This window comes from Grampus griseus, assembly GCF_964374135.1.
Source record: "Grampus griseus genome assembly, chromosome: 2".
NCBI classification, from domain to species: Eukaryota; Metazoa; Chordata; class Mammalia; order Artiodactyla; family Delphinidae; genus Grampus; species Grampus griseus.
The window spans coordinates 41,361,121-41,386,206 of record NC_139018.1 but is presented as its reverse complement, the minus strand read 5'-3'; the positions used below and the strand labels follow the sequence as shown (position 1 = coordinate 41,386,206).

General features: G+C 37.2%; 1 protein-coding gene across 1 annotated transcript in view; it reads left to right on the top strand.

Annotated features, from left to right (window-relative positions):
• Positions 1 to 25,086, top strand: part of LRRC9 (leucine rich repeat containing 9) — a gene marked incomplete at both ends in the record, with an annotated part of 100,081 nt that overhangs the window by 4,960 nt on the left and 70,035 nt on the right. The window contains 10 exons of the mRNA XM_082647576.1: positions 2,183 to 2,401; positions 3,021 to 3,161; positions 3,695 to 3,758; positions 4,034 to 4,104; positions 8,668 to 8,850; positions 12,273 to 12,428; positions 15,578 to 15,774; positions 16,672 to 16,803; positions 24,144 to 24,320; positions 24,651 to 24,768. Coding sequence (XP_082503702.1) covers positions 2,183 to 2,401; positions 3,021 to 3,161; positions 3,695 to 3,758; positions 4,034 to 4,104; positions 8,668 to 8,850; positions 12,273 to 12,428; positions 15,578 to 15,774; positions 16,672 to 16,803; positions 24,144 to 24,320; positions 24,651 to 24,768 — 1,458 coding nt within the window. The remainder of the gene's footprint in view (positions 1 to 2,182; positions 2,402 to 3,020; positions 3,162 to 3,694; positions 3,759 to 4,033; positions 4,105 to 8,667; positions 8,851 to 12,272; positions 12,429 to 15,577; positions 15,775 to 16,671; positions 16,804 to 24,143; positions 24,321 to 24,650; positions 24,769 to 25,086) is intronic.

The window sequence follows — 25,086 nt, the reverse complement described above, 5'->3', positions numbered from 1 at the left end:
TCCCTTTCTTTTTCTCTTCTTCTTCTGGAACCCCTATAATTCGAATGTTGGTGTGTTTAAAGTTGTCCCAGAGGTCTCTGAGACTGTCTTCAGTTCTTTTCATTCTTTTTTCTTTATTCTGCTCTGCATTAGTTATTTCCCCTATTTTATCTTCCAGGTCCCTTATCCGTTCTTCTGCCTCAGTTATTCTGCTATTGATCCCATCTAGAGTATTTTTCATTTCATTTATTGTGTTGTTCATCATTGTTTGTTTCATTTTTAGTTCTTCTAGGTCCTTGTTAAATGTTTCTTGCATTTTGTCTATTCTGTTTCCAAGATTTTGGATCATCTTTACTATCATTATTCTGAATTCTTTTTCAGGTAGACTGCCTATTTCCTCTTCATTTGTTAGGTCTGGTGGGTTTTTATCTTGCTCCTTCATCTGCTGTGTGTTTTTCTGTCTTTTCATTTTGCTTATCTTACTGTGTTTGGGGTCTCCTTTTTGCAGGCTGAAGGTTCGTAGTTCCTGTTGTTTTTAGTGTCTGTCCCCAGTGGCTAAGGTTGGTTCAGTGGGTTGTGTAGGCTTCCTGGTGGAGGGTACTAGTGCCTGTGTTCTGGTGGATGAGGCTGGATCTTGTCTTTCTGGTAGGCAGGTCCACGTCTGGTGGTGTGTTTTGGGGTGTCTGTAGACTTATTATGATTTGGGGCAGCCTCTCTGCTAATGGGTGGGGTTGTGTTCCTGTCTTGCTAGTTGTTTGGCATAGGATGTCCAGCACTGTAGCTTGCTGGTTGTTGAGTGAAGCTGGGTGCTGGCATTGAGATGGAGATCTCTGGGAGATTTTCGCCGTTTGATATTATGTGGAGCTGGGAGGTCTCTTGTGGACCAGTGTCCTGAAGTTGGCTCTCCCACCTCAGAGGCACAGCACTAACTCCTGGCTGCAGCACCAAGAGCCTTTCATCCACACGGCTCCTTAATTTGGGATGATTCGTTGTCTATTCATGTATTCCACAGATGCAGGGTACATCAAGTTGATTGTGGAGCTTTAATCCGCTGCTTCTGAGGCTGCTGGGAGAGATTTCCCTTTCTCTTCTTTGTTCTCACAGCTTCCAGGGGCTCAGCTTTGGATTTGGCCCTGCCTGTGCGTGTAGGTCGCCGGAGGGCGTCTGTTCTTTGCTCAGACAGGACCGGGTTAAAGGAGCCGCTGATTCGGAGGCTCTGGCTCACTCAGGCCGGGGGCAGGCGGTAGGGAGGGTCACGGAGTGCGGGGCGGGCCTGCGGCGGCAGAGGCCGTCATGATGTCGCTAGCCTGAGGCGCACCGTGCGGTCTCCCGGGGGAGTTGTCCCTGGATCCTGGGACCCTGGCAGTGGTGCGCTGCACAGGCTCCCCAAAAGGGGACCTGTGTTCGCACACAGGCTTCTTGGTGGCGGCAGCAGTGGCCTTAGCGTCTCATGTCTGTCTCTGGGGTCCGCACTTTTAGCCGCGGCTCGCGCCCGTCTCTGGAGCACCTTTAAGCAGCGCTCTTAATCCCCTCTCCTCGCGCACCAGGAAATAAAGAGGGAAGAAAAAGTCTTTTGCCTCTTCGGCAGGTCCAGACTTTTCCCCGGACTCCTTCCCGGCTAGCCGCGGTGCACTAACGCCCTGCAGGCTGTGTTCACGCCGCCAACTCCAGTCCTCTCCCGGCGCTCCGACTGAAGCCGGAGCCTCAGCTCCCAGCCCCGCCCGCCCCGGCGGGTGAGCAGACAAGCCGCTCGGCTGGTGAGTGCCGGTCAGGTCGGCCCTGATCCTCTGTGCTGGAATCTCACCGCATTGCCCTCCGCACCCCTGTTGCTGTGCTCTCCTCCGCAGCTCCGAAGCTCCCCCAATCCACCACCCGCAGTCTCCGCCCGCGAAGGGGCTTCCTAGTGTGTGGACACTTTTCCTCCTTCACAGCTCCTTCCCGCTGGTGCAGGACCCGTCCCTATCCTTTTGTCTCTGTTTATTTTTTTCTTTTGCCCTAACCAGGTACGTGGGGGGTTTCTTGCCTTTTGGGAGGTCTGAGGTCTTCTGCCAGCATTCAGTAGGTGCTCTGTAGGAGTTGTTCGACGTGTAGATGTATTTCTGGTGTATCTGTGGGGAGGAAGGTGATCTCCGCGTCTTACTCTTCCGCCATCTTCCTTTATTATCTTAAACAGGTAATAATCCAATTTCTTTTTCGAAAACAGTGTTTATGCAATGGTTTATCTTATGAGATGATTGGAGAAGAAGGATCAGATACTTCAAAACTGGAAATGTTTTTCTCAGGGTACCCTCGTATACTCGGATTATCATTATTTCCTAATTTAACAAGTCTCACAATTGTTGCTCAAGATATAAAAGAAATTTCAGGACTAGAAACTTGTTTACGGCTTAAAGAACTTTGGATTGCCGAATGCTACATAGAGGTAAGTCTAAACATAACCTTACATGAAGATTATGCTAAGTCCTTTGGCTTTGGAAAAATAATTCATTGAAGTATATGCTTGAGGCATGGATCAAAACAGATAGATTCATACATGATGAATTGCAATTAAACCCTTTGCCCAGTAAAACAAAACAGAACAAAAACAGATAAATGGACAAAATATAAAAATAGATTTATACAAAGGAGAAAATAGAAATAAAGCGCCAAAACATAGACACATTCTACTTTTTAATAATCAAATCAGATCAAATAATACCCAGTACTGCTAGTGAAATTGGTTTACTTTGACCCTATTGGTTGTGTGAAAATTATAACATCTATATTGAAAAGCAATATTGCAAAATGTATATGGTTATGATTATAACCATATAAAAATAGGTATCAAGTTGATTTAAAAAGAATATGAAAATTGAAAATAGTATTTAGGCAGAGGGATTGTATGATTTTTTATATTTTAGTACATTTCGCTGGGTGTTGATTTTGCAATCTATTCTGAAAATGTGATTTTTAAGGAAAATGTACTTAAAATCTACTTTATTGAAGGATTAATAGAAAAACACAAGTTAACACTATTCAGGCTCCTCTTTTTTTTTTAACAGAAAATTGAAGGTATTCAAGAATGTAGAAATTTAGAAAAACTGTACTTATATTTTAATAAAATTTCTAAAATAGAAAATTTAGAGAAATTATCCAGATTGGAGGTTCTTTGGCTGAACCACAATGCAATTAAAAATATTGAGGTAAGATAATTTCAGTGATTTATATTTAAAGTCAACTCCTGTAGAGTTTAACCACAATGTCCAAGAAATATTCATGACTAGTTTAATTAGTTAAGAAGAACTAATGTGTATGTAGCATATTGTAACATATAGAGAACTTCGTATGCATCATTTTCTTTACTCCTCCCACCGTGTCTGGGAGGTAAGGTGTTATTTCTTCTCTGAAGGTTAAAAAAAAAAAAAAGGAGGTTTAGAGAAGTTTTGAATATAACTTGCCTAAGATTTTAAACACACTCTGTGTGATGTGTTCTTTTTGCTACTCCTCCTCCTCTTTTCCTCTCTGCTTCCCTCCCTGTTCCCTTCTCCTTCAAAAATTCTTTCCAGGTTCCAGAGAACAAAGTAGACTTCACTGAGGCACCCACTTACTTCTAAGCTTGTAAAGTAAACAGCACCTGGTGCTTGGAACACCTGGAGAACTAACCAGATTGCTCAGATGATTTATAAACATAGATTTTAATGATTTCTTCTAAATTATATATTGTCTAAAATTTTAGGGTTTGCAAACTTTGAAGAATTTAAGTGATCTCAACCTTGCTGGAAATCTAATAAGCAGCATTGGTATGTACAGTTTCATTTGGAATATGAGAGAATGTTACACTAATTTTTTGTCAATATGAAAAGTACAGTCTTGAAAAGCATTTCTAAATCTATAATTACAGGATGTGAAAATACTACCCATTGATCAGTGGTTACTAATTATACAACATTACTGTTAGTCTCATTTATATGCAAGAAAAAATGGTCATATACAACTCAGAAATATGACAAGATATGAACAGGAGGTAAAATGAGAAATTTAACTTTTTTCTCATCTTGTTTTTTTTTAATTAAAGGTCGATGTCTTGATCCCAATGAACAACTAGAAAGATTAAACCTTTCTGGTAACCAAATATGTTCTTTCAAGGTATGTTTAAGTGGAATAATTTATTTTATTCATCAACCTGGATCATGAACCATCTTTTTGCAGAAAATGGACTAAAGAGTCCCCACTTAAAGAGTAATTTATTTTGGACTACCCAATACTTCCAGAAATTTGAGAGTTACCTGATTAAATTGGCCCTAACGATCTGACACTATTAAAACCAAACAAATAACTATTTACTTGGCTCTTAGGATACCACTTTCTCTTAGTTTTTCTCCCATCTTTCTGGCTACACCTCTTTGGTTTTCTGGTTTCTCATCCTCTCCTAGCATCTAAAAAATGGATTGCCCCAAGTTAGTCCAAGATCTTTTCTCATTTCTATCTGCATTCATTCTCTAATCTAATCATCTTATAACTTTAAATACCTTTATCCACTTATTACTCCTAAATTGGTATCTCTACTTTCCCTAACAATTACCCCAAATGATAGACATCTCCTATCCTAACTCAAACTGATTTCCCCTCTACCGAACCTTTGTCTCCTGCAGCCTTCTCCCTTTCTCTAAATGTCATCTCAATTCTTCTAATAACTTAAGCCAAAATCCTTGAGTCATTTTTGACTCCTCTTATTCATTCATACCCCATAATCAGTCCATCAGCAAATTCTGTTGGCTCTACCTTCAGAATATATCCAAAGTCTGACCATTTTTTACCACCTGCATCACTATCAACCTGGTTGAAGACACCATTATCTCTTTCCTGCATTATTGGAAAAAAAAAAAGCCTCCTAACAGCTCTCCCTGTGTTTACCCTTTCACTGCACTCAGTCTGTTCTCCACATAGAAGCCCACTCCTTTAAAAATATGTCAGATCAAATCATTTCTGCTCAAAACCCTCCCTTGGCTTCTCATCTCTTTCAAAGTAAAAGTCAGTTCTTACAATGGCCCACCAGACTCTATATAATCTAGTCTCCCCACTGTCTCTCTGACCACAGCTTCTACCACTCTCCCCTTTGTTTTCATCATTCTAGCCACTCTGGTCTCCTCACTGTTCCTTACATATATCTAGGACACATTCACCTTAGGGCCTTTGCACTTGCTGGAGTATTCTTACCCCGTATATCTTCGTGACCCATCTCATTTCTTTCTGGATGTTATTCAAATGTTATGTTCTTGGTGACACCTTTCCTGCCTAATTAAGTAAAATAGCAATGACCCCTACTACCCTCCTCAAGTGGAAGCATTCCATTACTTTTCCCCTGTTTTATTTTTCCTATTGGCACTTACCCACAACCCTTACTAGAATACAAGCTCCATGAGTACAGGAATTTGGCTTGTTTTGTTCACTGCTATATCTACAATACTTAAAGCAGTACTTGACTTGTAATGAATCTCAATAACCATTTGTCAAGCACATAAATGAGAGAGAAAAAACAAATAAGAAGACAATGTTTATGGTATAAAATGTGGGTGAAAGCATATGGCATTCATAACTCTGACAGCGTCAGACTGAAGGTACATTTTCAAACACTTCCTCTAGACAATAGGTGAGCAAATTAGCTATAGAAATAATTTTGAATTGATCAATATTAAAGTAGGCATTCTTTTACTCAGAGAAGAATATAAGACACCAAAAATCTATAGAATGAGGCAGAATGTTATAAACACCTTAAAAAGAAATTTCAATAAAATTTAATTTTATTAGTCAAATTCAAGAGGAAATATCTGATGTGAACATTGAAGGGTTGACAGAATTTCAACAGGCATTGTAGGGAGGATTTTCTACAACGCAGTGGGAAGTAGGCATTCCAAGATGAGAAGAACAATATGCAAAAAGGTGTGGAGGTAAGAAATCAGTGTTATTTGAGTAACATCAGCAGCAGAGATCAGAGGGAGCTGTGAAAGGTAAATTCAGAATGCTGTAGCAGGTAATGTTTAAGGTAACAAATGAGACATAAGCAGGAGTTACCTAGGGAAATAGCATTCCAAGCAAAGGTGTGAAGGACCTAAGTGGTGGAAAGAGTGTGGCAAATATAGAAAACTAGAAATCCTCTGTGCCTGGAACGGAATGAGGGAGAGAATCATGAGTTGAGGCTGAAGAAGATAAGTGCAGAAGGCTGGGAGGATAAGGTATCACCCTGCCAAGAAGCCATATGGAAGTTTATCTCACCCTGGCCAGCCACGGCAGCCTTGTGGTAAAGAGCAGAGGCTGCACAGGCAGAAAGATCTGTCACTTCTAGCCCTGCCACAGACTAAGGGCAGCATAATACAATGGTAACATGAAGTTGAAGTGAAATAATAAAATAAAGCTCCTAGAACAATGACTAAACACAGTAAGCACTCAATAGATATGCCATTTTATTATTATTACTATCACTTTAATGACGTTAACCTATTTCAATCTCCTCATCAAAAGGATGGGGATAAAAATAGGATTATTGTGAAGGTTCATTGTATGGCATAAAATTAAAAAGGCTCTCTATAATAATTATGGCTTCTCATAAAAACATTGAACATGACTCACAGCAACCTTTATTATTCAAATATTAGGAATATTCCTGAAATATTATTATTCTGAATTTTTATGTCTACCCTTTCCAGTCACCCTAAAAAGATACTATCCTGGTGAAAGTGAGATGAGCTTTCATAGACTCCAGCGTCATCTAACTTCTGAGTGTATGTGGAGGATTCCTGCATAAGACTTCAAAGTTCACACCCACCATAGCCCAGACTGATGGTCAAATGCAACACAGCCACCCAGAAATCAAACAGTATCTTTACTCTTCAGCATAGTCAATGGTTTACCTTCCTTGCCCTGCAGAATTTGACCAAATAATTCTCTGCACAGCTCTATTCAGAAATCTCCTTTTTAGAGTCACCCTGATTAGTTAGTCCCACTCATGCTATGGGCCTAGCCATAGCCTTAGGTCCAGCCAGTAAGCCAAGTTATCACTTGTCCAGAGAGAGTTTGGACACACATTATCCACCTCACCCTGTCTTACTCTTAATTCTAGCAGCCTGATTTCACTACTTGCTTCCCGATTCCATTTGTATTGATACTTTATCTTCTAAATTAGTGCCTCCTGGTCCTTGCTTTGGATTTCCTTTAATTCTGATTCTGAGTCTCTTAACTAGCAGTGCATTAATTTAAGTCCAACTCTACCATAGTACCTTCCTACCCCAGGCACCACCCTAGTAATACTATTATTGAGAAAGATGTGAGCGTGTCTTAGAGGTTGGTAGAAAGTAATAAGCATTCAATTCAATTCACATTATTTATTTAGTGCCTGCTGTGTTCTAAATGCTGAATGCTGGGAATGCAGTGTTAACAGGACACAAACCCTGTTCTCAAAGAGTTTATCTCAGGAATTGGCAAACTTTTTCTATAAAAGGCCAGAAAGAAAATATTTCAGGTTTTGTGGGCCATATATGGCCTCTGTCACACATTCTTCTTTATTTTTTCCCAACACTTTAAAAATGCAATCACCATTCTTAGCTTGTGGATTGAGGGCCAAAGCACATACAGACCCTTGGCTTATAGACTTGTGGATAATTGACAATAGGGTGTGATAAATTTTATAACAAGGGTAAGCCCTGTGGCTAAGAGAGTTCATAGGAGGAGCATCTACCCCAAGCCTGGGGGATGAAACAAGGCTCTCAAAGAAGAAGATACCTAGGTTGAGTCTTGACAGATTAAAAGGTAAAATTGGGGTGAAGTTCAGTCCATTCAAAGGCAGAAGCGTGAGTGAATGTCTAAATGGTCTGGGACATTCTGAACTTCAAGTTGTTCAGTATGGCTAAAACATAAAATGTCAGGGTTTAAATAGAAGGGACAAGACTGAAGAGTTAAGCAAGGGCCAGATGCCAAATAAAGGAAGGTGTAAACAGTGACTTAAACTTCAAGATAAAAGATGTTAAGGAATCACATTGGTCTGGAAGTGCATCGTCAACCCCTACTCCTCCAGAGGCTGTGAGGAAAATGAGGCCCTCAGGAGAAAGCTAGCTTTCAGTTGCCCTTAAGGCAGAAAGGGCATTTATAGAAACAAACAACAACAGCAACAACAAAAACCTCAAACCAAAAAACCCTAAAAATCAGGAGTTCAGTGTTAATTATATTAAAACATAGGTGCCATAGCCTTTGGTGAGAAGAGCAGACCTGGAGGCTGAGGAAAATAGCGAGCTGTGTTCCTGGGTGGTCAGTGTGGGGAGTATGGTGAAGGAGGTAGGAGACCTACATCCTTGTTATTCCTGGGGCACGTGTGAGCAAAGGGGCTGTGCAGAGAGGGAATGGTGTCTTAAGGAATAAATGGGCTTCAGGGTTTCATGTGGAATACATCATTTAGTAAATACTCTTTGTCATTTTACATTTAAAATGTATAGTTATATAGAGTCTGCTGTTTAATTATTGTTGATCCATTTTTCATGTATTTAGCATCTTTTTCAATAGAGAATAACACTTTATGCATCTAAATACCTTTAACATATTAAAGCACATAATTAGAATGCATTACATTAAGTTATGGGTGATCTTAAGAGCTAAAGTGCCTCCTTTAGAAATGGAGAGTTGCAATTAATCAATTGACCATTATTGTTGCTGTTGTTTTAGGACCTCACTAACTTAACCAGGCTGCGTCGCTTAAAGGATTTATGTCTCAATGATCCTCAGTATAAAACCAATCCAGTTTGTCTGCTGTGTAATTATTCCACACATGTGTTATATCATTTGCCTTGCCTTCAAAGACTTGACACGTTTGATGTGTCAGCAAAGCAAATCAAGGAACTGGCAGATGTAAGTGCATACCTAATCAGGTGTCTGTGTCTTAAGTTTAATTAACTCCTTCTTTCTGGCTGTGTCAACATGTGGTAGGTAGTATGATCTTGTCAGTGTTGTCACCAATTCTACTTTTGCCCAGTGAACTGGATATTTCACATAGATGCATACAGATAATAACATTAGTACTAGAATCTCAATTTTGATGACAGTATTGGAAGGTAAAATAATAGAAAAACGTTTAAACTTATATAAAACTTGAAGGAAATCTGAAAAATTATCAGTGTTAAGAATAATTAAACTAATGCTATATATACGAAAATTAAGCCTAAATAAAGTAGAAATGAAACAAGTAACCTCCTCTCATTTGGAGTATTATATATCAAAATTAGAAGATACCCATGGTTGATGGTAGTATGCCAGGATTAGGTAGATTTTAATCTAATTAAAGATGGTTTGGGGTTCTCTGTAAGTATAAGTGAATCTACCCACACTGCCAAAATCTTGAAGATCTCCAAAATCTTGAAAAGGGCTTTTCCTGGGCTGTCACTGATGGTGAATCTCCCAGTAAAGGGACTACTATGCCGTGGTATGAAAGGCTTTATAATTTGAGAGTAGAGTTCATAGGAATTTACCATGTTTTTTAATATTCTTCCCACATTATATTTCTACCTCTCCTTCTAGTCCATTGAGTCCCATTTGTTTATTCAGTTAACCATTCAATAAATAGTTTATGAGTGTCCAGAATGTGCCCACATGAAGCCCTCCCATCCTTTCCTTGTGGCTCATCCATCATCTCAACATAGATAAAGAATGTCTTTATCCATTTCTCTTGTATCTCTTCTCTTGGTAGCTTGAGGATTTATTCTCAAGTTCCACTGTCTCCTCTCATCTTTTCAAAACTGAGATTATCCTCTCTCCCATCCCAATCTAAGAAGTGAGCTGTCTTGTAATATTGAGCAAAAGGCTAGAGTTATTGTCTACTAGCAGATGTCCAGAGTCATTGGAGGGTCAGGGAGGAATGTCTTCTCTAACAATGTTAAGTCAAAAATAATGACAAAACTTTGCAGTGACAACCATATTTTTGAAATTTCCATTATCATCTCTGTAGTTTTTCATCACACACTTTCTGAAAAGGTGAGCAGGATGAATGTGCTTCACTAAATTACTTGGCTGATTAATTTATCTAACAAATATTTAATGCCTATTACATTCGAGGCACAGTTCAAGGCACTAGAAATAGAGTGACCAAAACAGAAAAAAAAACCCTGCTTCCTTGGAGTTTACATTTAGTGAGAGAAGACAGATAGTAAGCAGCTAAATGAGTGAAAAACTAGTATGTCAGATGGTGATAAATGCTATGGAGGAAAATGAAATAAGGGTGAAGGAAACAAGATTGTTGGTAGGGGCAGAGAAAGGGCCGTAGGCTCTTTTCTATAGAACTGTTGGGAAAGGATTTACTAAGGCAACATTTGAGCAGAGACCTGAAGGAAATAAGGGAGCAAGTTTTTCAGGGATCAGCAAGTACAAAGACCTTGAGCAGGAGCATGCCTCATATTTTAAGCACAACAAGGAGGCTAGTATGGCTGGAGCTGAGTAAGCAAAGAGGAAAGAAAGAAGAGATGAATACAGGAGTGGTGGGGGGCAGATCACGTGAGACTGAAGAATGTTGTAAGGACTTTGGCTTTTACTTTGAGTGATATGAGGCCACTGGAAAATTTTGAGAGGAGGAGGAAACAAGATGACTTATGTTTTAAAGGGATCCTTTTGGTTAATGAATTAAGAATAGAGGATTAAAGGAAAAGGTGAAAGCAGAGAGACCAGTTAGATTCCAGAAACTTGGATGAGAGATGCTGATGGTTTGATACAGGACACTGTAGAGGGGGTAGTAAAAAGTAATCAAAAGTAATTGTAGCAGTAGTTAGAAGGTAGAATCCATCTGGATTTGCTGATAGATTGAATTTGAAGTGTAGATGAAAAGGTAGAGAATAATTCCAAGCAACTAACCCAAGCAACTGAAGGAGGGAAGGAGTTGCTATTTGATGAGATGAGGAAGAGTATGGGAGGAGTAAATTTAGAAGGAAGAATCACAGCATAATGTTAAGCATATAAAGTTTGAACAATCTTTTGAATATCCAAGATGGATATATGAGACTGTTATTTAAGAGAGTTGCCTGGATTGGAGATAAAGATATGGGAATTGAAAGCAGAAGGATGATACCAAGCCGAGGACTGGATGAATCACCAAGGGAATGTTGTGGGTGGGGAAGTGTGTCACTTGGGTAGGTAAGGTCTGACTTTACTTGCCACTTGTAGGCAAAAAAAAAAAAAAAAAAAAAAATCAAGAAACACCATCTGCCATTTCCTTAGTTACAGTTTTTTCTACTCAATTGCACCTGAGAAACAAGCTCTTCTTGATCAGGAATTTTTATCTGCTAATCATCACCCTAAAACAGCCTTTTTCCCCTTAACTCTTCTATGTTATGAATGCCTGATTTTTTGCAGAAGAATTTAGTAATTTCAGTTTCAGAATTTCATATTATGTGTGGAGAAGGAATTCTTTTGTCTGTTCATCAAGCCATATATTTGTTTCCATTCTATCTGTTATGCCAAATAATTCTGTTGGGATCTTGACTATCCACTTTCTACTAAATAAATCACACAACAGTGTACAAGCCTTCCAACTTAATTGAGGTACAGATTTGCCGATAATGCCTTCATTATTTCAGGTAAACAGTTAAAACTAGGTCACATTATAACATGCACCTGATTTGTTTATTTTCTTAGCTAGTTCTTTTGACTAATATAACTCTTGAGCACCATTTACCTGGTATATTTCTTAATGGTGGAATCAATCAATTTATCATGATAAACATTAGTAACTGCATGATCCATTGATATTAAGGAATTCAAGATAACTGGATTAGATTGACAATTTAGTAATTTGCTCAATCTAAAACAAGTTCATTTAGAGCATTCTTTTATAGATTTGGGGGAAAAAACCCATGAAATCCTATTTCTTAGCCATGCATTTAAAAAATGAATAATGTTACATTTGATTTTATTCTTTTAAATTTATTTTTTCTCTAAATTAATCAAATAGGAATAATATGTTAGCTTCAGTAGTACTGCCACATTAGCTAAATGACACTATTTTGTAAATTGAGTTCTTTCTGTAGTCTCTTTATGTTGTCACTGAAAGTAAATATGCCTCACACTTAAAATATTATACACAAAGAACATCTTTGAAATTTTGTTTTGCTTATTAAATTTAAATAGAGGATTCTGTGTAGCCATTATCATTTCAACTAATATCATTATTAGTAACTGAGCATGTAAAACTTAAAAATAATTATATAGAACATACCACACTCATATAATACCATTAATAATTACCTATAATGTTTTTTGTTTCAGCTAACCTTTTTTCTCACTTTTAGACCACAGCAATGAAAAAAATAATGTATTACAATATGCGTATAAAAACTGTTCAGAGGCATCTTAATGAAGACCTTGAAAAACTGAATGATCGAAAATGTAAATTACAGAAGTTGCCAGAAGAACGAATAAAATTATTCAGCCTTTTGAAAAAAAATGTGAGATTTAATATTGTAAAATTTCAATAGCCTTGTCTTAAGAAAACTGGCAGATAAGATACTATTATCTTTTAAATTTTATATGTATGTATACATTTATAAATATGCATACCTTTTAAAATTAATACTAAGTTTCAAGTAAGTTTGCCCTGAAAATGTTTTGATCCTAGGTACTTAACTAAGCTTCATTCTGTGCTTAGAAATCTGCAATTTAAAAAAGGTATAGGCAGGGCTTCCCTGGTGGCGCAGTGGTTGAGAGTCCGCCTGCCGATTCAGGGGACGCGGGTCGTGCCCCGGTCCGGGAAGATCCCACATGCCGCAGAGCGGCTGCGCCCTTGAGCCATGGCCGCTGAGCCTGCGCGTCAGGAGCCTGTGCTCTGCAACGCGAGAGGCCACAGCAGTGAGAGGCCCGCATACCGCAAAAAAAAAAAAAAAAAAGTATAGGCATATTAATTTATAAAGTTTTAAAAATGCTGTGTAATTCAATATGATTCAGTGAGTTATAGAGATCTGTTAGACTTATTTCACTACATTTTTATTAGATACCAGCAGGCTGTGCTCAAAATTCATTTTCTTGTCTAAAATGCTAAAGTACTCTTTACTATTGTATGTTGTATACTATTAAAGTATAGCTTGTTATAAAGTTCCCATAATGTTGTATACTTCAATAGTTTGTGCTTTAGTAGTTATATGTGCTTTTTTAATTTAGAATAAATTGGATTTCCTTTACTAAAAGTAGACTCTGAGAAATGAAGGCTTACGTCAAAACAGAACTTTGTATGTATAAGAACTTATTGTATTAAAAAAAAGGTATAAGAAAATAATGGTTTATTCAAAAAATGGTGTTACAAAAATAGTCAAACTACTTGGGAATAGGGGACTTGGATCCTTAGTTTATACTTTACTAAAAGTAAATACAGTGGGGAAAATAGAATTAAATGTAAAAATGAAAACATAAAAAAGCAGAAGAGTATATGGATTAATATATTTAACTGATCTCAGCCTGCCAAGTAAGAAAAATACTAGAAATCACAGGGAACAGAATTTAGCTTTGATTGAAAAAAAAAAAGTAAAACGCTTTTGTACTAAAAAGCATCATTAATGAAAATAAACAATAAATGACAGTCTGAAAAATTGTTTTCAACAAACATGAAGGACAAACATAATATCCTTAGTATAAAAGTACTCATAAGTAAAACAAGACAAAAAGGGACTTCCCTGGTGGCACAGTGGTTAAGAATCCGCCTGCCAATGCAGGGGACACGGGTTCAATCCCTGGTCTGGGAAAATCCCACATGCCACGGAGCAACTAAGCCCATGAAGTCCACGTGCTTAGAGCCTGTGCTCCGCAACAAGAGAAGCCACTGTAATGAGAAGCCTGTGCACCACAATGAAGAGTAGCCCCCACTCACTGCAACTAGAGAAAGCCCACACGCACCAACGAAGACCCAATGCCGCCAAAAATAAATAAATTAATTAATTAAAAAATTTTAAAGAAGACAAGAAAGTATATATCCAAATAGAAAAATTAAGCAAATTCCATAAACTATCTTTTTACAAAAGAAGAAATAAAAACTAATAAACATGTGAAAGAGGACCTCAATCTGATTATTAATTTCCTAATATGAAATAAGACAACAAGCAACCATTTTCACCTATAAATTTGTCATAGCCTGCCTGGTGAAGATGGGTGTGACACTATTACACCACTGATGAGAGTGTAATTGGGTCATATATATTACTAACAGCCTAAAAATGCTCATAGCCTTTGACCCAGTAAATCTACTTCTAGCACTCCATTTAAAGATTTGGATAAATATTTATATGAGAATATTCATCACTGTACTATTAATAACAACAAAAAATTGGAAACTACCTAAATGTTTAAAAAGAGAGGCAGAATTACTCATTCTTAAGATTGAATGGTATGTAGCGATTAAAAATCAATTTTTAAAAATATATTTAGTACTCTTTATGAAATGAACAGGTTTAAATTCATATTATAATCAGAAAGGTATTCTTAAAACATTAACGTAATTTATTTACTTGAATAAAAAACGACAGGAAAACCAGTATATGGAAATCATTTTATATCTGCCATTTTCATGTGCAAATGGATGTATTAATATGTGAAAAATAATAGTTATAGATTATATAAACTATAGGTATTTTTATAAAATATGCTTACTTCATTTTTTTAACAGCTGTATGTAGCCATTATAGAGAAAGGAGTACAGATACTTAGCAAATTTCTATTTGTATGCACTTCTCTGTGTACAGTACAATTTATCTTGAAATCCATTCTACGATGCTGGGGTTAGGGTAAGGCAAATGAGGCACTCACCCTGGGCCCAAAGTTTAAGGGAAGGTCTAAAACCTCCATGTATTTTATTATAATATATATTTTAAAAATATTTATTTAAATTTATTTGGTTGCGCTGGTCTTAGTTGCGGCATGTGGGCTCCTTAGTTGTGGCATGCATGTGGGATCTAGTTCCCTGACCAGAGATTAAACCCAGGCCCCCTGCATTGGGAGCATGGAGTCTTAACCAATACACCACCAGGGAAGTCCCTATTATAATATTTCTTAAAAATACAAATGAATGCAAAAAAAGTCCATTACGAACAACAAGAAAAAATCACAAATATCAAAATTTTAAATAACGACATTGCTGTGCTGAGCCGTATAGGAGACTGAGGCAAAGAGAAAAATGTGCACCCCTATATCCATGCTTGTGTATATTTTTTATGTTGTTTCCCAGAATACCAAAGTAGTTGAAAAATTGAAAAGTAGGAGTGATAAAAGTCACATTATTTCAAGCTTATTCTCTTTGTTCCAAAACCAGCATTTCTTATCATTTTACTTTGGCTTTATTAGAAGCTAACTCATCAATAATATTTTAAAATTTATTTCTTTGCTTTTCTTATTTTCAGTTGAGAGAACTGCCATGTCTGAAGTATTTAATTTCACTTGGTCAAGAGAAATTCGTTGATCAAACTTGTACTAAAGTTATAATCACATGCTTGCCATGTTTTTATGAAGTTTGGCTTATTTATTATCTAGATTGCTACTTTGTTAATTTAAGTTAACTAAATATTTAATAGATTCCACTGAACAATTTTGCTCTCTGGCACATTGATTTCAACAGTTGGAACGGGAACTGACTGAACTCAGAGGATCTGGCAAAGGGCACAATGATAGATCCAGTAACAATAAAGTAACTGAGCTTGAAAAATCAAAAAACTGTGAAACTGTCACAGAAGAACCAAGTCTTCAGCAGAAGATAGTGACCAAACTAAATGCCTTGAATGAAAGGGTAACATTCTGGAACAAAAAACTAGATGAGTATGTTTAATGAATTATCTCGTTGTTCAAATTTGAAACATGAGGGAAAAGAATGTTCTGGGCCACTGGTCGAGCTCAATTCTCTTCTTCAGGAATGGAAAGAATTACAGTATGAAGTAAAACACAACATGTTTTTTCAGTCCAGTTCTTAGTAGAGGTAGGCATCATTGGTTCAAAGTTAGCATATAGTTTTTTAAAGAAGCAATACTTTACTAGGAACACTGGACTTCCCCTGAGTGGCTTCTTGTCACATGACTCTAGTGTCTGCAAATTAAAAACATTAGTTTTTTTAACGTTAGTTGCTACTGGTGCAGAAAGCACATACAAAAGTTGTCTGGAATCATGTAGAAAGAAACTCAGGTTGAGTATCAACTAGAAACATAAAGCAAGAAGACTTATTAAGTACTGTGAATTTTTTTTTTAATTTACTAAGGCACTAAGTGGATAAGTTAGTTTGCCCTGTAATAATAAATAGTAACAAAATAATAACTAATATTTATTGAGTTCTTACTCTGTGCCAAGCTCTTGGCTAAGAGCTTTTCATATATTTTGCCTATAATCTTCAAAAAGCCTATTCAGGTGTAGGTACTATCAATCTTGTCATTTTCTAAGAAGTTGCAGCAGAAAAATGTTGTGACTTGTCTAAGATCTGAGAATCATAAATGGTGGAGCCAGGAGAGTCTTCTAACCTTCACTTACTCTGAGGTTAACAAAATTTGAGGTGATTTTAATTGCCAAAAACAGAATGTCTTTTACTTGGTTTAACTGTTAGCACCAAGCTTTCTTTGTTCATTGATGAAAGCCTTATATTTTAACATCAGCTTAGAAGAAACTATCATGAATTTTAATGTTGTGAATTTTAGATCATTTTAATAGCTTTATTTTTTTCTTAAATAGAATTGAAGGAATTTATCGTATTGAAGTAAAACAAAAGAAGAAAAGTCATAGTTTATTAATCCCATTTTTGTTAATTGAGTTGGAGACTGTGGGAAACATCTACTTTGAAGAAGGCACTCGATCTGATGACTGGTAAATCTTTTGATATTTAGTTATAGCTTTAAAACTAATTTTAAGTGCTTAGGATCATCAACCAAAATATCAACTTATAAAAATCTTAAAATGTCCCATTTCAAAACACTTACCATATAGAGTATTCATCCACTGAAGATTGGCAGTTACCTACTTTACCATATATACATTTCTCTGTTTATACTATTGCCATGAGCTAACTTGAAAACATCCTAATAGTATTTCTTTGCTCTTTACTTAATTTTCCTTAGCCCAAGAGCAGAATATAATTTAGAAAAGCTTATGGTCACGAATTAATTTTATGTATGTTTATACGGTTTATTTCTGGACTGAATATAGCCCTGGATTCTGAATACTGGGTGAGAGGCTAGAATAGGGAAGGAGTGGCAAAGCAGGATTGGCAACAGCAAGTTGCAAATACTGGAGGAGGCTGCCTAGTAAATTTCCTGGGGGTCCATGATCAAAGTGAAACCAGTTGTCTAGAGCTAGATAGAGTCAGGGTGCACATAGACTTTATGAGTTAAAATAAGGCAGATGCTTAAAAACCAGGAATTCGGGTGAAAAGCCCATTTGGACAAAAATGGCAAAGCCACCCAAAATGGAAACAGGAAAAAGGGATCCACACTTCAGAATCAAGTCCTACTGGTAGACACAAGGAAGTGGTTGTGTTGCTTCAACTAGAGGGTACAACCCAAAAAATGATCCTAAAAAAAGAGAGCCTTGGCACAAAAATATCATAACTTTCATATTTCTGCAGTCACTTTCTCAAAATTGAGAAGCCCGTGAACAAGGAAACATGTAAAGCTATAGCATGGACTTGATATATCACCCCAGAGGATGGTTTTACTCACTGTCACTGTTGAAACAAACACGATTTTTGTGAAGTAAACTACAAAACTTACAATAACCTTTTAGAAAGAAAAATGTGTGACTGTTATCCATTACTTTAAGCCAAGCCCCCTGATTCTATTAGATGTGGCTCTAACTCACCTCTGTGAGTAAAAGCTTCTGAAGGGCCTTGGGGGTACTTTGGTGGAAAAGTCTAAGACGCTCTGCCCAAGGGACAAAGGGATCTTCTAAAATACTTTCTTTTGTATCAGTAGATCCATTTGCCCAACAGTTATCACTGTTGCTTAACCACAATATTTGATTTTTATGTACAAAGATATAAAAGGTATTCATCCCAGTCCCCATGTAAACAAGTAGAGGCCTTGATTTTTCAAGTGTTAAGAATTGAATGGTGTCTCTCTGCAGGATGTATGCATAATTCTTCAGTCTTTTATTTGTATTCACTCAACCTAAACAGAATTGCTTTTTATTATTTGTTTCTTTTTAACTTATCACAAAGCAAGCTCTTTATAAAACAAGTACATTAGTGAAAAAAACTATGTAAAAGCAAAATAACTAAAAAGCCATTTAGGTAACCGTGTCAGCCTGATAGTAATTTAGATAGCTTTGGTGGATTTTAATAAGCATTAATAATTGTTTACTTGGTTTTAATAAAAATAACCTTGATCCATTTTAAGGAGAAGATCAAATACATGTTGGCAGAATTTCAAGGACTGTTACTTTTAGCATACTACAAGCTTGGCTACCTTAGCTCTGATCGTTTATGTATATTAGGAAATAACTATTAAAGTGCTTTAAATTGCTCTGTGTGGTACATATCTAGTCATTTTATAATTTAAACACTGACTTTTCTTTAATATTTTTAAGGCCAATATTTAGCATTTAAATAAAAAGTACTGGAGTAGAGCTAGAACTAAAACATAAAGGTTTTCTCTCAGAAAAGCCTATGTTTATAGTAAAAGAGCATTGCAGATTTCTAATTGTATATCGTTAAAAATTTCTTAGTGGGCTTCCCTGGTGGTGCAGTGGTTGAGAGTCCGCCTGCCGATGCAGGGGACGCGGGTTCGTGCCCCGGTCCAGGAAGATCCCACATGCCGCGGAGCAGCTAGGCCCGTGAGCCATGGCCGCTGAGCCTGCGCGTCCGGAGCCTGTGCTCCGCAACGGGAGAGGCCACAACAGTGAGAGGCCCACGTACCGCAAAAAAAAAAAAAAAAAAAAAATTTCTTAGCTTCATTTCTTTTTTGAAATTGAAGAGCTTTATTTTTCAGTTTAAAAAAGTCCTGATTTTACAGAGACTTGTCTGTTGAGTAGATTGTTGCCACTACAGCATTTTCATTATAGATCATATTATTTACCTCTGTATTGCCAACTGAGTTATATCTATTGACAACAGACAACATTTATCAACATTTACCAGATGGGGACTCCAATGCATCAAAGATGCTGTCCTTGTGCTTGAGAAGCTTTTTTAACCTGGTTATAGATACATGCATGGCATTTACAATTTAAAGAAATAACTTCAAAGTACCACAAAACAATATATAAGTGACTCTGTGAGATCCTTGGGGACAGATAGGATGTGCCTTATAAGTCATTACATCTAGCATAGGGCTGGCTGGATTCATAACTCAATAGATAACTAATTGAAGTCTCTATATCAATATATAGATATTCACTTAGTAGGTTCACTTTTGTCTATAAAATAACTTTCAGTAATTAATCTAACTTTTTATATATAAACATTTCAGGCTGTACTGTTTTAGAGAGCTACAGAAACTCAGACTTTTTGTTTTATACTGTTTTATATTTGTTTTTGATATGGTTTAAGTCGGCAAGTCAGTTAACAGTATTTATTAAATGCTTGTTTAGGATTTTGAAGTGATTTTAATAGATTATATTATGCTTCAGCCATTTAAAACCATGTGCATTCTACATTTGCTAAATGGGTGCATCATTTGTATATTAAGAACGTTTGTAGGCATCTCTCTGTGTAACTGAATATCTTAGTCAATGTGTATATCACCACTGTGGATGCTCACACATTCAGGTCTTACTGAATGAGTGGGGGCACCCAGTGACATGAGGGGCCCTCACTCTCCTAACCTCTGCAGATCTTGTTGCTTTTAGCCATTCCTTCCGTGTAACTTCACCTCTCTCTCTCTTTTTTTTTTTTCTTGTAGTTAGACATTTCCTATTTTCTTTTTACACTCTCCCTTGACAGTCTCTTCTACTCCTGCACTTTCAAAAATTACTTAAAGTTACAATCTCTCTCCTTTACCCCAGTCCTGAAGTTCTACCTATTAGACATTTCTAGCCGAATGTCCAACTGGCAAGGCAAACTCAACACATTTAAAAGGGAACTCAGCTGTAAACTAAAAAATAGACAGTGGGGTTAGAGTCAGAAAGCCTAGGTTCAAACTCTATCTGCATAGTCTTAAAACAGTTATTTAACTCATCTGAATGTCATCTGTAAAATGAGAAAATAAAAAACTATCACAAAAGGTTACTGTTAGGATTAGACAAGGTGATGTAAAAATATTTAGTTCTTAATCTTTTTGCTTTTGTTTTCCTCTTCCTGCCCACAAACCACCCCTTCCTTCTGACTCCTCCATTCCTGTTTGTAGCACTACCACCCTCTTAGTCATAGAGGCACAACAAACACTGAAGCCATTCTTGACTCCATTCTCTTCCTCCATCTCCATATCCAATCAGCCTAAGACCCACAGGTTCTCTCCATAATGTCTCTTGCATTCGTTCTCTCCCTCTTTGTAACCAAAATCTCCTGCACATGGGCCATCATAACCTTCCTCTTAGACTATTGCTACATATAGCTGGTCCCTGCCTATGCCAAGAGCACTCTGTTAAAAACAAAACAAAAGCCTCCTGTAGCAACCTGTTATCTTCCAAATTACATTCTAACTCTTCACACTGACATTCAGTGTCCTTCACTGTATAGTCTCCAAACTACCCTAACCCCTTTTCAAACCCTTTCAGAGTCAGCTGAACTGTTCATGCCTCACTGCTCTTGGAATATATCTGGTACACCATCACATAAGTGGTTTTCTTTGTTCTACTTCCTTCACCCAGAATGCCTCGCATCCCAGGCCCTGGCTCTATCATTGCCTGTCAAAACTTACTTTATCTTCAAGGATGACATCAAAAGCCATTCCTTTGTGAGGAATTTTCTTGTCATCTCCATCAGCTATAGTCATTTCTTCTTCTTCTTTTTGAATCTTCATAGCACTGAGTTTTATCTCTCCTATCTTATACTCTATTATAATTTTGCTTGTACTTATCCATTACTTCTTCACTTTATTGGTTTATAAACTCGGTGAAGATAGAGACTGCATCTTTTTAATCTTTGAGTCTTTTCTACTTTGTTCACTTGCTCAGCATTCATCCACTGAGCTTCTACCATAAGTCACATTCTATGCTAGGTGCTAGTGATAAAAGTCAAATAAGATATAGTTCCCTCTCTAATCAAGCCTACAATCTGCTGTAGAAGACTATGGTAATGAAATAGTAATAAGTTCTGGGATGATTGTACACATGGAGAATGTAGGAGAGGGCAGCTATGTGAAGATCAAAGCAGAGTGGCAAGTTACAGAAAGTATTGTGGAAGTGGGGACACTTGAGGGAGATGCTTTGATCTGAGTTTTGAAGGACTGATAGAAGTTAACTATACGAAGAATTAGAGGAAGGACTTTGCAGGCAGAGGAAACAGCATGTGAAAGGGTGTGGAAATAGTATAATATGTTTGGAGAACTCAGTAGTTCCACATGACAAGGGCCTGATCATTAAGGGTCTTGCAGGCTGGGCTGGGTAGTTTCAATTTTGCCCTTAAATCTATCAGACTGAAAGAAAGGTGTAGCAGATTTCAATATTATTTTATACAAAGTCCTACAGAGTCATTATTTCAGGTTCAGACTAAAATGTGTATACATCAGACCAGTAATGACATGCTCCCCAGTTGCATGTAGCACATATTCAACAATGCTGTGAGAAGTTATCATCCTCCATGACGTACTGATAATATTGTAAGTCTCAGTACTTCTCTATCAGCATAGGTCTGTTCTCCCTCCTCCAGCAGTATTGCAGCCTCTGAATGATGTTTTCTCATCCACGGTGTGGCCAGGTGATTGAATGAATTGCTTTACTTCTGTGACCCCAGGTAGCACAGAGCCCTTGTCCTCTCAGCACCAGGGTTCTGTATCTCCAGGGCTCCAGGAATTCCATATGAGGAAGGGATCAGCTGCTTAATTCCCAAAGAAGAGCTCTATGAAAGGATCATACTACTTGGAGTTTCCTGTGCCATTCCTGGTTCTTGCATTCCTGGGAGACCAGGCTAGAAGCTGGGAACTGTCCATTTATCACTTCCATCTATTCTCGATTACTCTCAAGGGCAATTCTCGATTACCCTTTTGTTACTTTATAACAAAAACCTTATCTACATAAAACACCTATAGCACTAGTTTCTATCAGAGCACAATAATAATGATAATAATAACAATTAGAGTGCAAGTAATAATGAGTTTCAGTGGTTCCAGGACATGTTGTTTAGGGGTGACTTGGACTAATTTAGGCCCACCCAGGAAATGATCCCCCTATACATGACACTGTAGGTTTCCCACTGCACATGATGATCTGGTTGTTTAGCCGGACCTCTGAACTAGTTAGCAGCATTATGCTGGATTGCAGCACTATTTCTGTCTCCTTTACCAGACTGCGAGCTCCTCTGGGATTAGTTTGGTTTGGGCAGCTTACTTTTCAACTCTTGGAGAAGAGTAACTGGGCAGTTCCTAGCTGCACTGGTTCAGTCTTTGCTAGTGAGAAAGGCGAATGCTCTAAATTAGGAGCTCAGATGTTAGTCTTAGGAAGAGACACCCCATCAGGAAGCTTACCTTTGTGATCTTAGCCCACACCCACGCTCAGGCCCTGGTTGATTATCCCAGTGAGGACCAGTCATCTCATTCAAAGGCAGATGTACCCCATATAGGAGCACTTAACTTCCTTTTCAAACTGATCCATTTTTTTCAAATTTATTTTTTATTTTTACTTCTTTTCATTAAGGTAACATTGGTTTATAACATTATATGTTTCATGTGTACAACATTATACTTCTACTTTTGTATACATTACAGTGTGCTCACCACCAAATATTTAGTTTCATCTGTCACCATACAGTTGACCCCTCCCTTAAATTTCAAATTAATCTAAATTCTGTGCTACTTTAAGACAGTGCCAGAATTATTACTGTGAGCGTGGCCAGGCAAGGGCAGCAGAGAGCAAATGAGCATTGTGTACATTTTCCTGAGATCTTCACACAGCAGGCCCCTACTTCTCCTTCAATTTTTAGCTCAAATATCTTCTCTGAACGTCTTACCCAAGACTTGTCTTAAGTAGCCCCTGCCTCTCCAAGCCTCTCTTACCCCAAGCCTCTCTTTCTTCAGAGTACTTACCAGTTTAGATTTTTTTTATGTCTTGTTTATTTTTTTGTCCAACTCCCTTGGAAGATAGGGTCCATGAGAGCAGGGACCCTGCCTCTTTCACTTCTATATCCCTAGCTATGAAGTTATTGCAATAGCCCAACTAAGAGATGATGGTGATTTTAACTAGGAAAATAGCAGCGGTAATGATTAAATAGGGTCATATTCAGGATGTATTTTAGATGTAGAATCAAACAGACTTGCTGAAGACTTGGATATTGGTGAGGAAGAGAGGAGGCAAGGTTTATTCCTGGGATTTTAACCTAAGCTACCAGTTAGGTGATGTTGCCATATACTGAGGTGGAAAACACTCAGGAGGAGCAGGTTTAAAGGCAGGTGTGTTGGGTGAGTTAAATTTGAGAGGCCTATTACATATACAAGTGAACACAGCAAGCAGGTAGTTGGATGTTCAAGAGTAGGTATATCCAGCTAAGTGGGGTAAGGGTAAAGCCTGAAAATAAAATGTTGGAATATACTAGTATAATAAATATATATGTATATGTATTTATATATATATATAAATAATATATTTAAAATATGTATTCCCAAAGGACCAGGTGAAATCACCTAGGGATAGAGTTTATGGAAACAAGAGGAGAGCCAAAGACTGATTGCTGGGGCAATCCAACATTTAGAAGTCTGTCAGAGGAAAGAGAAGCAGCAAAGAAAAACATGAAAGAGCAGCCAGTAAGATGAAAGCCAGAAGCATGTAGTTTTACTGAAGCCAAAAAATGAAGTGTTTCAATAAAGGAGGATTGCTCCATATCTTTTAGTCAGAACAAATATATAATAATTAATGAAAGAACTATTATTTTATGTTTCAAAGTTTAGCGCCTCTTTTACTGATTGAATAAGAACCAAATCAGAGCTATACTATATGACCATTTATCTTTAGCAAAAAAAAAATATATATATTAGCTATTACTTTTTTCATATGTAACTTTGTGTTCTCAACATTTTAAGGAAAATCTCTTTTCTTTGCATATATTTTGTATTCCCATATAGGTTTAATTCCTGCTATGAATTAATTCTATCACGTTTTTGTACATGGGACTTCAGAACGTATGGTATTACAGGAGTGAAAGTAAAACGTGTCATCAAGGTTAACAACCGTATTCTGAGACTAAAATTTGAAGAGAAATTCCAAAAGTTTTTGGACAATGAAGATATGCATGATTCAGAGTAAGAAGTTAACTTCCATAAGGAACATTTTTACAACAGTCTGATTTTATTTTGTAAAAGAAAGTCTTTCTGTTTTAAAAGTTTACAATGTTGAAAATATCCTTGTCAGTAAATAGTTCCTTTTCATGCATCTTCCTTGACTAGGATGACCTCATAGTTTATCCACATTGGAGCTCTTTTTGAGACTGAGGAGGAGTGCAAGTTTAATAATGACACTGGAACATCCAGCGTAAATGGGAAATATCCTGGGCAAGGCATATGGTCACTTATCTACAGCTAGGCTTTTCTGAAATCAATTCTAAAACTTTTTTTGTCTTAATTATTCTTAAGGAGCTATCGACAGATGCTGGAATGCCTTTTTTATGTTTTTGATCCTGAAGTTACAGTGAAGAAAAAGCATCTGCTACAAATACTTGAAAAAGGATTCAAAGACAGTGAAACGAGCAAGGTAACATAAAATGTCATTCAGAATAATGCTTTCTTCCTAATGAATAAAACTTTGCCACTGATCAAGCGTGGTTTGATTCTCAATGCTTTCATTCATGTTAAAGCAAACTTACACTGTTTCACAAAAAAGCTTAGTGCTATCATGGAAAGTACAATTCCTCAGTATCCCAGGGGGATTGGTTCCAGGACCTCCCACAAATACCGAAATCCAAGGATGCTCAAGTCCCTTATATGAAATGGCATACTATTGGCATGTAACCTATGCACATCCTTTTGTATACTTTAAATCATCTCTAGATTACTTGTAATACCTAATACA